The sequence below is a fragment of the Neodiprion fabricii genome, chromosome 3, assembly GCF_021155785.1.
Source record: "Neodiprion fabricii isolate iyNeoFabr1 chromosome 3, iyNeoFabr1.1, whole genome shotgun sequence".
NCBI lineage: Eukaryota > Metazoa > Arthropoda > Insecta > Hymenoptera > Diprionidae > Neodiprion > Neodiprion fabricii.
The window spans coordinates 26200418-26214411 of NC_060241.1; the positions used below are offsets into that span (position 1 = coordinate 26200418).

Here is a 13994-nt window from a genome sequence, read left to right on the forward strand (position 1 = left end):
ATGAAATATTCACTGTGCGCATACATGCCTGCAAATTTGATGAAATATCAGCCTGTAGCCAGTTACCGCAGTTTTCCTTGATACAGGTTAAACCGTTTAACAGAAAATCCCTTCGTCTTCACTCGCGCTAATTGATCTGCAACCGAAGAACAAACGTCAAAGGGTATAAAAGGTAATTGATAAGATAAAGGTACGAGTACTGTCCAATGAACCGAAACGAATTGATTAATTATCGAATTTACAAGCATCAATTTTTTGTCGTAATCAATTACTTCCAATTCCCCGTCACGATTCTTCTGTTAATTTCTATTATTCCTTCATTTCCACTTTCCCTGATGATATCCATTGACGTTCAAATATCCCAGGCGATTTGAAACGACGTACGAACTGGCTAGATTCACACGAAATCACAATAAATCACTGCGAATCGCCTAGAAGCCTGGGAAATCGTTGAGAATCACTTGGCAAAGTGGAAATCAACGAAGGCACCCGACAAGGTGGATAAGTCGATCGAATGCGTTAACGAATGAAAACCATTCGGCGTTTGTCGCGAGGTCTTCAACAATTGCCACGATTTCGAAGGATTTTTTCAGCGTTGTATCATGCGATTTCAAGTGATTCGCAACGATTCCCGATGGTTTCAATCGACTCGATCAATTCCTCGTTTCTTCAAACGACGTGCCGGTCATTTAACTTCGTTCGACTCACGATTTTACTTCCGTATCTGTGAGAGTAATTACGGCTCTCCGACGAGTGAACGAACCATCGAGATGGAGTTAGGAAAATTCACCATGTGCGTGCTTCCGTGGTGGGGAACGAGGATCGGGAAGCCCAGAGTGGAACTGGAAGTGGGCATCGAGAGTCGCCGCATGGCTTTGCCTCCGTTTTATTTTCCAGTTTTCGAACACGGCACGACCGGAGCGGAACAGTCAAGTTTGTTGGTCTAGCTTTTGACTCGATGTTTGAGGTGAATTCTTAGGCTTGCATTCGACGTTCATCTTCCTCTCGCCTTTTTCCGTGACAGTGGGAAATTAATCTAGGCGAAATACGTGTAACAATGGTTTCATTCAACGAGCGAACAGTGGGATGAACAACAAAGTGTTATTATATAGATCGCGATCGTTTAAAATTGAAATTATCCGCCTCCTGCGCCCGGCTATTTACATGCAATTCGCGATATCGATGCGAGTATGTGTACCTTGCGAAGACGTCGACACGAGGAAGATGTTACGCGTCATTTCTCCATTCTCATTTACTTCTATTTTTTCCTCAACTAAACCGGGAAGTCCAGTCATTACTGAGGCTTACGGATAGTGTTATGACCAGAATTTCTCGATAATTCAAATTTCGCAGGAAATTCTTACGGTTTCATAGATTTTTGCGTACAGCGATTAGCGAGTGCAGACTGTCGTTCGGAATGTCTGTTTTAATCGCCAAATTAAGTGAGACAACGAATTACGCACGAAGAACTGATCAATTGTATATAAATTTAACAAGCCCGTTAATTTATCCCGTTAAACAATGTTAACACGACCATGAATTACGCGATTGTTACTGATTGGAAAACCAGTGAAACTGTGGCTAAAAAATGTATTTACAAAGTGAAATAGGAATGTTGGCTAAGAAAATTTTTAACTAAAAGTTTAAACAACGTACACGCGCTCGACGCCTTATATTTGTGGATTCACACTAGATTACGATCGATTACGCCTTAAATTTGATGGACCATAATTCCTTACTTGATGTTGAGTGATTCAGTGTATTCAGAATGTGGTACCGCCAAGAACAAAATTCGGTATTTTATATCGATTCGGATTATGACTCATTCAGCGCCTCCGACAACATGGTACGAATTTTTTTTCTCCAAATATCCTTATTTCCTCGTCGGTCGTTTCATTCGTTTCTGCAAAATGCTAATACACACTAGGGTGGCGGTTATTTTGTCTTTGGTAACATTTTTTTGCTTTCTTCGTTAATATGCAATCAGGGTGCGTGAAAAAAAAAATTTTGTGTAACGTTTGCAGATGCTCGGATAATTTTAACTCGTGCGATCCAGCGATTGAAATTTTAAATGGAAATTAGTTGCTTTGTTTGTTATAACTTGAGTAAAAATTCAAGTATCGATTTGATACTTGGTAAAGTTGTCTATATAGAATGGCTTAATGAAAATGTGTTTTTTTTTTATCTATCAATTTCGAAATTTTTAGGATTTGTACCTATCATTGCAAGCAACAACTTTGCCAAGTTCAAAATCGTTACTTGAGTTTTTGCTAGATTTATTTTAAAAAAACATTAAATATAAATATTATCAAAATTATACGGCCACCTTACACACATTTTTTTTAAGTACCGTGATTTTATTTTCACGAAAGGAACGAAAATTTTTTATCAAAGCCGAAACAACGGCCACTCTAATATACATACGTGCGTGTTAATTACCGTCCATGTGACAAAGTGAGCGAACTGCATTATAATTCACTCGCACTACGTTTTTGAAGTCTCGAGATACCTACGTGAAAATTGAAGGCAGAAAACTCGTTAACACAAGCGTGACATACGCGATTCCCACCATTCTGATTATTTTTACATATATTGTCTGAATAATCCTACGCAAAGTTTGAATATATTACATTTTTCCATACTGTATTAATTCATTGCACGACTCGGTCTGCGCAGCTCGTAATTATTCCTGTCTTCGAACAACTCGCAAAGCTTCTTCACACCTCCAAGTTGTTACAACAACGAGACAAGTACAATTAGAGTGGCCCAAAAATTGGCTCACCACAAGCATGCAGCAACGTACATCATAGGTGTAATAACATATCGAATTCCGTTAGCTCGGCTTTTCCTCCGAAGTAGTTAAAACGAAACACTTAACGCGCGGAAGAAAAATTTCATCGACATTTCGCATTGCACAAGGAAGAATTTCCTCGCCTGTGGTTGTGTCTTTAACGTATGTTCGATAAAAGACGCGGCGAAAGGATACAGCCGGTGTAATTGACCTAACAATAGACCTCGGAACTTTCAAGAATATAATTCACAGTTAGCCCGGCGGTAATTTCGAAGCTATTTGCATACGGTTTCAATGGAATGAGAATAATCTCGGGTGCAGTGCTGTACGCATATATCGTACGAAATTACACCCGTGAGTTTATATATTTTAATTATTATACGGCAGGTTGCGTTATAGCGATACGTACGTGACTCAAAAACTCACGGCGAACAGTTATTCACCCCGTCTATGCTACACTCTGTATTATCATCCTGATAATGCTATTACGAATATACGAATTTCCTGTTGGCACGAATTCGAAGGTGGGATCCTCAAACACTTCCGTAATTCGCCTCGAGCAATTTGCTTATCGCTACGGGAGCTTCTCGCAATTGACTGTCCCACGTCTACGTCATCCCACTAAAAAGCAAACACGATCTTGCGATAACAGACTCACGCGAGCACACCTTGGAAATAAATATTACTCGATCTATGGTTCCTCTGAGTAACACCATTTTTATTATTCGGTTTATTGTCAGTGCGTGGTAACAAAAATTGTGGGATCGGATGTAAAAACGTTCTTTACGTTTAAGGCAAGGAATACTAAAGTGTGGAAAATTTTTCTGACAAATCACAGCAGACGGTACTGGTGCGTTTTGTCGATTATCAGAGTCCGATTGCCTTAAAAAACAAGAAAAGACGCATCATATTGAAACTTAACGAACGAATACATGACCGTTAAAATTTGACGCACGTTTTGGAAACGTTTTTGACGTTCTAAACTTTGAAACAACGGCCTCAAGACTTTCGGAAAATCAGTTGTAAAGTATATAACGAAGGAGGTTGATTGGCCAAAAATCGATACTCCTTATCAATTTTTATAACCAAACGGCTGCCTGGCTGTTTGTCTGTCATCCGTCTGTCCATCGTAGGTCAAAATACCGAAAGGCTGGCAGGCTGTGATACTTCGATATGAAAAATTCCCGCACTCTCGAGAAAGAATGGTCAGGGCCAGTCGATGTTTAGAGCGTGCGTGAAATCATTCGCGATTGAACATCGTCGATGTCTGATTGGTTACCAAAGCACGTGGCTCAGCTCGTGCAATTTATACAAAACGCGGTGGAAGTACCCAGGAGAGATTAAACGATCAACGCCTGCCGCGATGAGTCAATGAAACTCCCTTTGTACCCGATGCTGCTTATCCACCGTTTAACCATTCGAACAATGGCTTGTAACTAGCCGGAGATGCACCGACGGCCAGAAACCCAAACGGAATACAATGCGTGTCATAATCAGGGAGACACGTGCGTAGGTTGTTCCTGTTGTATCAGGTGCCCGGAAGGCGCCAGCAGATGACTGACTTCGAGTCTTCGACCTGCCCGAGGTCAACGGTCAGGATTCTTAACGCCCAATCCATTCCGCTTCGTCACAGTGTCAGGGAAATGAATTTAGACTCGTCGTAATTAGAAGATTGTAGAAAATTTGGATGGAAGTAATCGGAAGGTGTAGAATACTGTAGGACAATTACTCTCGAGAGTGATTCGAAAATTTAACATCAGATAACACTATCCGACTGACACAAAATTACAGTCCATAGACGTCCACATCTGGATTCGAAAGGAAACGGTTTGTTCGCACAGCTGCTCGGGCTCTTTTAATAACCCATATTGATTTTCGACCGGTTTTATTGGTTTTGCAGTTATGATTCACTGCGGTTTCTCCCGCACCCTGTGTGCAGTTTGACAGCACACGCCGTGACAATTACGACTTCCTTTCCAGCGTTGCGAGAGGGAAGTAATAATTATTATTTCACTGCATACCACACCGCCTTTCCCCACCGGATGCTACGTGTTTGATTTGTCTGGCAAGCACCTGTCTTTGCACCATGGTATGAAGTTTTGAATTCAGTGATAGTTTATTTCAGTGTTGCATGAACGTTGTATAGATATTTGTGGAACGTATTACATTGGCGTATAATAATATTCGCTAAAACACCAGCGTGGAGAAATTTCGCAGATGCAGGTTGAAAAATTTCAAGCAATCGAATCTCTCTGTAGGGTGATATTTTATTCATAGCTAGTAATCGGACTCATTGCACGAACCTTAGCTCAGTTTCCACGCAGCTTCACAACTGCACTTCTGAATTTTGTTCGTATTTATAACATACGTAGGGAAAAGGTTTTCACCGAGGCCATTCGTCTTCGGATGTGCGACGTACGGTTATTGCAGATTTGATCACGCTGCACGGAGCAAAGACGAGAATCCGCCAGCTGTTTTTACGAAAAGAGAACAAGTTGGCGAAGGAATTATCTTTCGCGTGTCTTGTACACTTGATAAAATCAGTTGATCAATTTTACAACGTGAGAATTGCAGCTTGGACGGGTTAACCGCTCAAAGATGGATGTCGAAAATATACATGAGCGCTTGTAATTGCCTCTGGATCGCCGATTGCTAATCTCGCAAGACATTTGAGATAATTATTGGGCCTTAATTGCGGAAGGCCGGAGGAGTATCAATCAGTTTCATATAAATCACGGACGAGACTCGGGTAGGTACAATTATTACGTGAGCTCGGATATTATTTCTCGTTGAATCTTGACGGGAAAATGGTATTTATTTCGCTGCTCTTGCCGCATGAATTCGAAGTAAAAATTCGTTTAATAAACTCGACGGGGATCGCCGTTGACACTTTTTTACGATCGTGTCTTCCAAGCTTTTCTAACGACGTCAAACCGCCACAGGGACAAAAGTTATGGCCATGCAGCCTTGACGTTCAAGCTGCTACTGCATAGCATGTCGTCCACTTCCGTCAAGTATATACGTGTTACCGGGATCAGGGAGTACCCGTATAACCGAGCCAAAGTTGTACAGACGCTTATTTATCGATGTCGTTGTTCCCCAACTGCCCGCATTTTCCGTAAAAGTATTTCAAGGAGACGTCGTACAGCCTTGATCACCGCGTTAAATATCGCATTATATAACATCTCATGGCACGGTATATGGGTATTGGAATTGGGATATGTCGACCAATTTTTCCACCCGTGAAACTCGATTTCGAGACTCAGCAGCGGCTCAAACGAAAGGCTAGCATGGAGTAGAAATTTAGGCTGGGCAAGTGGCTGCCGGTATCGTGAACGAAAACATATCGTGTGGAAAAATGAGCCTCCTGCTGAACAGAGTTATTTCAAGTCAGCCTTGGCTTTATTCCTGTTGTTTAAGGCGAGCGATGGATGTACGAGCACAACTTAGCGATGTGGGGCAGTTCGATGAGGTCTGATTTCTATTACTTCATCTTTGCTCTCGTGATGTTAAAGCACTGGCGGAATACTAACCACTTCGTTCCTTCTCAGCGAGGTTCAATTGTACAACTGATACCTACGACTATATACCTACACTATAGTCACACAATTTTCGCGATCATTAATTGGCGTTTCCAAGTAGGCACTCGCGCCAATCAAAAAGGCCAGCGAAATTGATTAGCGATTAACCGAGGCTCTGCAACACGCTCCTATAATATCTTACCCTCCTCGAAGGTATTGTCAACCGGAGTTCGGTTCAATTCCATCTTATACATTATATGCATATTAATAGGTGTACGTATAGAGAGTGCAAGGCTTGTTAAATTTTTCAATTAATTCTTCTAATCGTTTGAACATTCCGGTGCTCATCGATTGTGGGCAGATTGAGACGACGATTAGTTCAGAATCACATTGATCTGAGTCTTTGAATTGTTTAAATCGTATCGGATATTTTTATTCTTTCCTTAATATACTCGATTCTCGACGATCGTTTTCCCGGATACCTACATCGCAACACCTGTACTGACGTTATTGGTGGCGTAAAAATAGATATGACATGCAACGTCAACAGTTTGCCGTGTTTTTTTGTATCCGATAATGTCGAGGAGTATCGCCACCTGGTAGAAAAATAAAGTACAAAGAAATGCAAGAACAAACGTTGTGGAAACAGATCTGTCGCAAGGCGGTGCACGTCAGTACCGATAAATCGAATACACATATTCGACAAGTGTCGCTTGTTTTCGAACAATGCCGCCAATGCTCGGCAATCAATGACGCTCGTTCGCGATACGTTGCACTTTTCCTGCGCACTGCCTGTGTAATAACAATAATTATGGTGATGACAAAAAATTGCGTATGCGCAGCCACGAGGTAGAAATAAAGAAGCAGAAAAATTAAAACAATAAAAATTGTTACGGATTCGAGTGGCTCGTTTTTTCCCGCAATTAGCTCGTATTTTCGCAGCATCGTTAATGAGCTGTTTCGCTAATTGCGGTCAAGTATCTGCAAGCGTATGTAATCAACGACGCTTGCGACAGCGCGTCTCATTATCAAAGGCGAAATTTGTCCGTCGTTTAACTACCTGGAAGTCGATCAGCTTGAGGTTATTAGTAATTTTTATTTTTTTTTCACACCAATTCCCGTTACGTTGTCTCGATAACGCTAACGAGTATGAAAGAGGTAGAAAAATTTCTTCAAGTCACTCGTGAGATACATTTGCAACGCTTCTGTCAGGGAAACTCGTATATTCTCCGGCACATCTCTCGGTGCAGCAATATTGTATACCGCACGAAAGGAGAAGATTTCATACAAGTATTACGGTATGAACAATATCTAGTTCTTCTCTGGGTAGCTACGGTGAAAGTGGACGTAAAACCGGCTTTTAAATTGCGGCACTCGCATTAGTTTCACGTAATACTGTGTACGGTACGAGTTTACACGAGCATTGAATTTCCTGGGCGTCAGCTGCGGTCGACAAATAAACCTGAGCAATGGAATTATGATTGCAATACGCTTTTCTTTATTTATACATCTCGAGCAGTCTCGCCGCTTTTGTCTGATTTTATGTTTAGTACCGCGACCTGTTTACCAGCAATTAAATCCCAGATACATCGAAATGGTGAAAAAATCCCGTGTGTCGATCAGCCCTAAGAATAGGGATTGATTGGACGGATTATTCCGCATGAATTTTAGTGACAAATCCGGCAGTGAAATTGGACAAAATCGATTGTGTCCGGGCGAGTCTGTGATTTCGAATTTACTCGTGATTTGAATCGGCCGAGTCAATGTGGTGCGATACGCTGTTATCCTGTGGCTAGGATTTAACAGGATCGTGCGTTGTTAACGGCACGTGATTTGATTGCCTATTATAAAGGTATACGCGTTCGATCTCGTATAGTTTCATTATTCCGGATTTTAGAGTTATGTTTTTCACGTGTAATGTGAAATATTATGCGATTGGCTCGGGTTTAATAACAATATTAATCCCGCATGAAACTGTTTTCCGATTTATCATTCGCGTCGATGGAAATGAAAATGGATCATAGTTGATTAAAATGAGATGATTATACGATTTGCGCGACTTTAGATGAAACATAATTTTGAGTAAAAAGTTGCGTCAAGCCTGAATGTCAAATACTTCGATTTAGCACAGGTATTGAAAAAAAGTTCTTTAATTAACATACAAATGGAGCGTTAAACGTCGATTGATGAACTTCCAGTTCAGAGCCGTTGCATAAATAATACACAATATAAAAAATCCTTACAAAATTTCGATTTTTTTTTCGTGCATTCTCGGTTCCTCTCAAAATAACAGGCCAAACGCATCGAGATGAATTTTTTCCTCCGTCACAAGGTGCAGCAGATTTATCTTAACGAGTTGACAATATTTTTCTTCCTGCGGAAACGTTTATATATACGTATAAGCTACACGTTCGAGTAAATGGAGCGCGAGTGATTTCGTGTCAGGACGCCGCGGGGTTTCCGTACCGGAAGTACAACAGGGTTCGGAAATTGTTCTCAACCTTTACCGATCCCCCGGCCGAGATACAAGCTTGTACATCGAAGGAAACAATACAATTGTCTTGAATTTAAGCTTAATCGGTACAAAGAAATTAAAAAAAATAAAAAAATAAATAAGGAAAAAACAATGAAAAACACGGATCACGTCATACCTCGTTACACATTAGTCGAACCTGATATGAGACTCGAATAATGTTACATATCTGACTGATGCAAAGGATGCTGCCTGGTTTGATTTTGGTGCTGGTCAATAAATGCTCTCTCGGTTGGGTTATTCGAAACGGTAGTTAAACGGTACGGGATGGTGTTGCGGGTAAGCGGCAACGCCCACGCTGCAGGATCATCGAGATCTTCTCCTCGCGTTTGCTCTCCGCACGACGCGAGGTCTCGGGGTCAGTAGGTCACGATGCTAACGATACACGCATAGCCGTGCTAACCTAACCTGACTTAACCCGCACCCAACTTACCGCGAGGCCAACGTAACCCAATCCTACCCGACCTCGTCTAACCTCCTCTCACTTCGCAGAGCAACGGCATGGCCCACCACTCAACGCCTGCCGAACCTCGATTCGATCGTAATGGAGAACGATCGATGGCAAGCCGAAAACGTTTTGCGAAGGAATTCGCTCAAAGATGCACCACCCTTCGCTCAATTTTTGGCATTTTTTTTTTTTTTTTAATCTTAACTTGCGGGAACCAGTAGGATCTAAGTATCATTTGGAATCACCAAGTCCGGAAGGATTGATCCTTGATTGAGCGATTAATTACAGCGAATAACGTAGCACGAGTTGTTAATGGTTCTCTGAAAAAGTGTAACGAAGGATCTACTTACAGTGGTACTGGACAACCTTCAAGTCCACGGCTAGCTTGAGACTTCTGTAAGCACCGTAGTCGCGATATCCAAGTCTAATTAAGTAGGTATTACAAAGTTTGTTCATCGCTTCTTCGCTCTCACATGCACCTCCTATGCTAATGGGGTAATGCGAGTGGTTAAGTGTTGCAATCTCTCGACTAGCGTAGAAAACGCAGGTTGTTAAGCATGGAACTTTGGAGTAACGACAGACCTCGCAAAGTTGACAATTCAACTACTTACTAATACGTACTGCTCGGAAACAGCCATCCTACGCTTCTTGCAAGTCTCCTTTGAGGATACCGTCCGAGAGATTTGTCGGTAATTCATGGTCCAAATACAAGTGGTTATATCCAGTTGGGTCGGATCACAAGGACGGTAAAGACGGGGCTTAGCTTCTTGCGTCTTTGAAGTTCTGTTGCCAGACCACATCCTGTATCAGTACAGTGTCTGTCTAACTTGTAGTGCGAAACGAATTCTTTAACCGTTAACTTGAACATCAGTGTCGAGACCCGTGTGGTTATAATTTGATATACACGAAACAAATTATTCGACGTGTATAAGTCACCTGCCCGTATGCGTCCATTCAACGTCTATAAATACGGTTTGCCAATTCTCAACGCGTGTGTTTATCAGCAACAACGGCCCCATCCGAGGCCCAGGTTCGAGGAGACGCGGGGCTCGAATGGCAAATCAACCATGCCGTATGGGTTAGATTAAAGAGGAGAAGAGAAGAGGCCCAAGCTATTGGCGAACGCTTGGATCTTTCGAAGAGCCTCTCGAGTCACCCACATTCGGTCCAACCTGACCGCATTCCTCTCGACCTCTACAGCCTGGCTTTGATACATTCTGTAAGACTGTATAGACGCCAGTCTTCGTCTCTATCGTGATGATTCCCACTTTATCCGCTCTCTCCTCTCTGTCATGGACAGGCTGCTGTTCGTTGATTGCATCTTCAAAAAGCGCTGTCAATTGCAGCAGTGCTTCTTCGACAAATGATATTCGGACTGAAACTGAAATAACACCATTTCAGGTACCATATAAAATTGGTAGCGATTTGAAGATCTGTCAGAAATTGGGATTCCGATGTGATCAAACCAAAGCTCGGTGATATCAAGTTGCTGGGGTGTTTGAAAAAATCCTGATGGCCACATGATGTGCCCGGACCGGAAAAACCGAATTCGTGCCGAAGCAGTTAATTAGTTGCAGGAAAAGCGTCAGCAGCTGATGAAGTATAACGTGTCATATATGATCACAATTATTAGAGTCATGCTTACATTTTTCACCAGTCAATCGCTTACTTCACCGTTCTAAGATGTTCACTGCCGTAATGCAGTAATCGATGCATTTGCGCAGGTAATTACCAGAGATGAGTCGCATCAAGTATTAACGCGATTGCCTCGAGCTATTTGAAACACGATAGTGACTCACACCTGGAAATTACTCAAGAAAATCGTATTCACACCTCATTCTACTTGATGCTCCCTCCAATGATTATACGCACTGATAATTCCGAGTCAACATTCTGTACCTGCACACCTCATTTTCTTTCAACATTCATCAAGGTTTGAGAATGCGTGGTAATGAAACATCGCTCGGTCGCTTAATTACCTTTACTAATTTAAATTACAGCTTCTTTTTAAGTAATTTTATATTCAGGCTTCCAAATATTTCATTAAGAACGGAAAATTCTATTTAGATTCAACTCGACGACGCATTGTTCATCGCAATCGAAAAAATTGGGTAAAAAAAATAGTGGGATTTGCTTCTTTTTTCGGTATAAATTACGCTATTAGTGTAAATTAAGCGGCAACTCGCTAAGCTGGCAAGTGTTTGAAGACGAGCCCTAAAACCGACACTTTAATCAAGCAGTTCTGCAAATATACCAAGTTATATTTACACGTACCGTTTAAAATTATTTGACTTATTCCAGTCGGTGATCCAGATAACGATGGAATCCGTGCTACGGTTCTCTGTCACTACACTTCACTGTCTATGAAAATATATGCACGGTACGCCGTACGAACATAAGTATACGTGTATGTGTTTACTAGGTATATGATTCTTTGTATAAGCGTGTGTAAAGTCTGGTTGGAATTTCCTCTCTCTGGGGTAATCATTTAACCTCTCTCGCAAAGCGATAAATAGAGGCACCACGCGTTGGACACGTTTTCAACACAACTTCGTTCGGAAAAGCGACCGTTTCATTTTTCCAACCTGATTGTACTCCGGTCGTAATTATTGAATTCCCTGATCCATAGTTAGGGATTTCGTTAATGGCCCGTGTATCAACCTTTACAAACGTGATTCTAAACTTTTGCCAGAGTTTCCGTACAGTTTTGTCATGTTATAAACGTACTTCTTTTGGCGTGGATTTGGCACCGTCGACACACGCTAAGTCGGTAGAATTTGACAATGAAAAATGGCACGCAGACGAATTTGAATATACTTTTAACGGTCCCAAGCAGTTCTTCGGAAGAACGTGCGGGCCCAAGTTGGCACGGCCGATTTTTTGATGAGATCGAGCGTTCGTTGTCGCCACGTTTACTAATTACTATAAACCGTAACGGAAATGCGGTTACACGGTGACTACGACGGATTTCTCCCTCAACTTAGCACCCTCCACAGACCTTTGATCTTTGATCAAGTTTCAGGCAGTGAACCGACTATAACCCCTTGGTCCCGTTTTCGCCTCATTTCCGCTGTCACGTATTGAATACAGTGCAGGGTACCATGCCTATGCGTCTCGGACGATTTGGTCCACGTGTTTAGTCGGGTGCAGTTAGGCGGCTTTCGAAGGATCGAATGGAAGGTGGGAGCCGGTACGATTCTCTCCTCCCTACCTGACGAGAGAAAAAGAGAGTCAGAGACGGAGCGAGAGGGGAGCGAAAAAGTGAGAAAGACTAAGAGAGAGAGAGAGAGAGAGAGAGAGAGAGAGAGAGAGAAGGGGTCCGATCGCTGGACAAACCGGAGTCAGTTTCTGCCAACGGCTTCGCGCGGTGCAGTCGCAGCGGATTTTCTTTCGTCTTATATCATCTAAGCTGTGCACTTACAACGATTTATCCATTCCGTGCGTTTACACGCTCATCTTTAGTCCGCCGATCGTTATTGATGTGGCCTGACTCATCCGGCGGTATAGAAAGACTGCAGGTACCAGTCAGATAGCAGACATAATTTACCGGTTGAAGCCTAGATCACTCCGGATAATGCTTGCAGCTTTATAGAGGTAAGATACCTTATAAGGGTGCCGATCACTCTTTCGGCTTATCGAACCTTTCTCATTTTCTTTTTTTTTTGTTCAACTACCCTCAGCGTTTATGAAAACTTTGGCAAGCTGACGAATATTAGGGCTATCGCGAAATGCTTCTTTCATTCATCACTTTTTCATCAATTCTTTGAACAAAGTTGGTTCCGGGATGGGTTCGAAAATCGTACATGCAATATGGGATTCGGCGAAAATTTCTCAGGGGATATGGAACTCGCAAAACTTATTATATTCAATCGCAGTAACAATTCGGTTTAACAACTTCTTCCGCGGTCAAACTTATTGATGAAGCTGTTCGACACGTGCCGTGTTTCGCGGAAAAGCTGCGATCTCTAATCACGAATACAACGCCGCAGAGTTCGTGGTTTCGCAAGACCGGTAACAAAACTTTACTATTTAAATCGAACCATACATGTTCGCTGTTCGTACGAATCGGTGGCCCATGGTTGTTACCTTCGTGTGCCAAAAGCTACTAATCCAACCAATTGGAATAACTTTTACGCGACGATGGGAAACGTCTCGCTAAAAGCATGCAAACGGCAAACTGACCGTTAGACGAGCACAATTCTTTCTGCACAGTGGCGACAACGTAATTTTACATTATATTAATAGTGGGAGTAATCGGAAGTGGTTGAGGAATATTAACATTCGGCTGAATCGCATTTCACTTCGACTGCGAGAAATATTTTTTTTTTCTTTATCGAAATCGATATCTGCAAGCGTTGCAAAAATCGACTGATACTAAAATTCAGCGTCTAGACTTACGCGTGCACTGCGAACAAAGAGAGGGTAGCCAGAAGTGCAGCACTGCAGGTGATTCGGTGGGTGAGTGACCTTTGCTTAACGAAAATAAGTCACAAAGGACGAATCGAGGTACGGCAGTAGGTGTTTCTTTGAATGTAACGAACGATCTTGCACGTTTTTTAATAGCGGAAGAGTCCGCATAATTTAAATGCGAATGTGGCATAAGGTGCCTTGCATAGCTGATTCGCGTACCAGCTCTATGTGTCGCTATTATCGGTTGGCCACTGCGCAGCAGTTGTAGTTCCTTCACGATTGCGCGTATAT

At 42.2% G+C, this 13994-nt stretch overlaps 2 protein-coding genes across 3 annotated transcripts in view; one reads left to right on the top strand and one right to left on the bottom strand.

Annotated features, from left to right (window-relative positions):
• The first annotated feature begins 913 nt into the window (after positions 1-913).
• LOC124178152 overlaps positions 914-13994 on the top strand; it is a 45647-nt gene continuing 32566 nt past the window's right edge. The window contains exon 1 of one of the 2 annotated variants that reach the window (XM_046561325.1): positions 914-1846. In XM_046561325.1, coding sequence (XP_046417281.1) covers positions 1769-1846 — 78 coding nt within the window. In that variant the 5' untranslated portion in view covers positions 914-1768. Of the gene's footprint in view, positions 1847-12650; positions 12888-13994 lie in introns of those variants that run through there. The other variant, XM_046561328.1, reaches the window with a different exon arrangement.
• Positions 9538-10465, bottom strand: LOC124178167. Its single transcript, XM_046561361.1, has 2 exons — positions 9915-10465; positions 9538-9780 (listed from the first exon to the last, which is right to left on the bottom strand). Exons 1-2 carry the CDS (start codon positions 10091-10093, stop codon positions 9636-9638), a joined length of 324 nt encoding a protein of 107 aa, XP_046417317.1. The 5' UTR covers positions 10094-10465; the 3' UTR covers positions 9538-9635.

What these genes read in the sequence shown, in the direction of transcription:
- LOC124178167 (XM_046561361.1), bottom strand. Translation starts at nt 10,093, where the DNA reads ATGTGGTCTGGCAACAGAACTTCAAAGACGCAAGAAGCTAAGCCCCGT. An exon ending in AGGATGGCTGTTTCCGAGCA is followed by an intron (nt 9,781 to 9,914) that starts GTACGTATTAGT and finishes TTACCCCATTAG; the next exon opens with CATAGGAGGTGCATGTGAGA.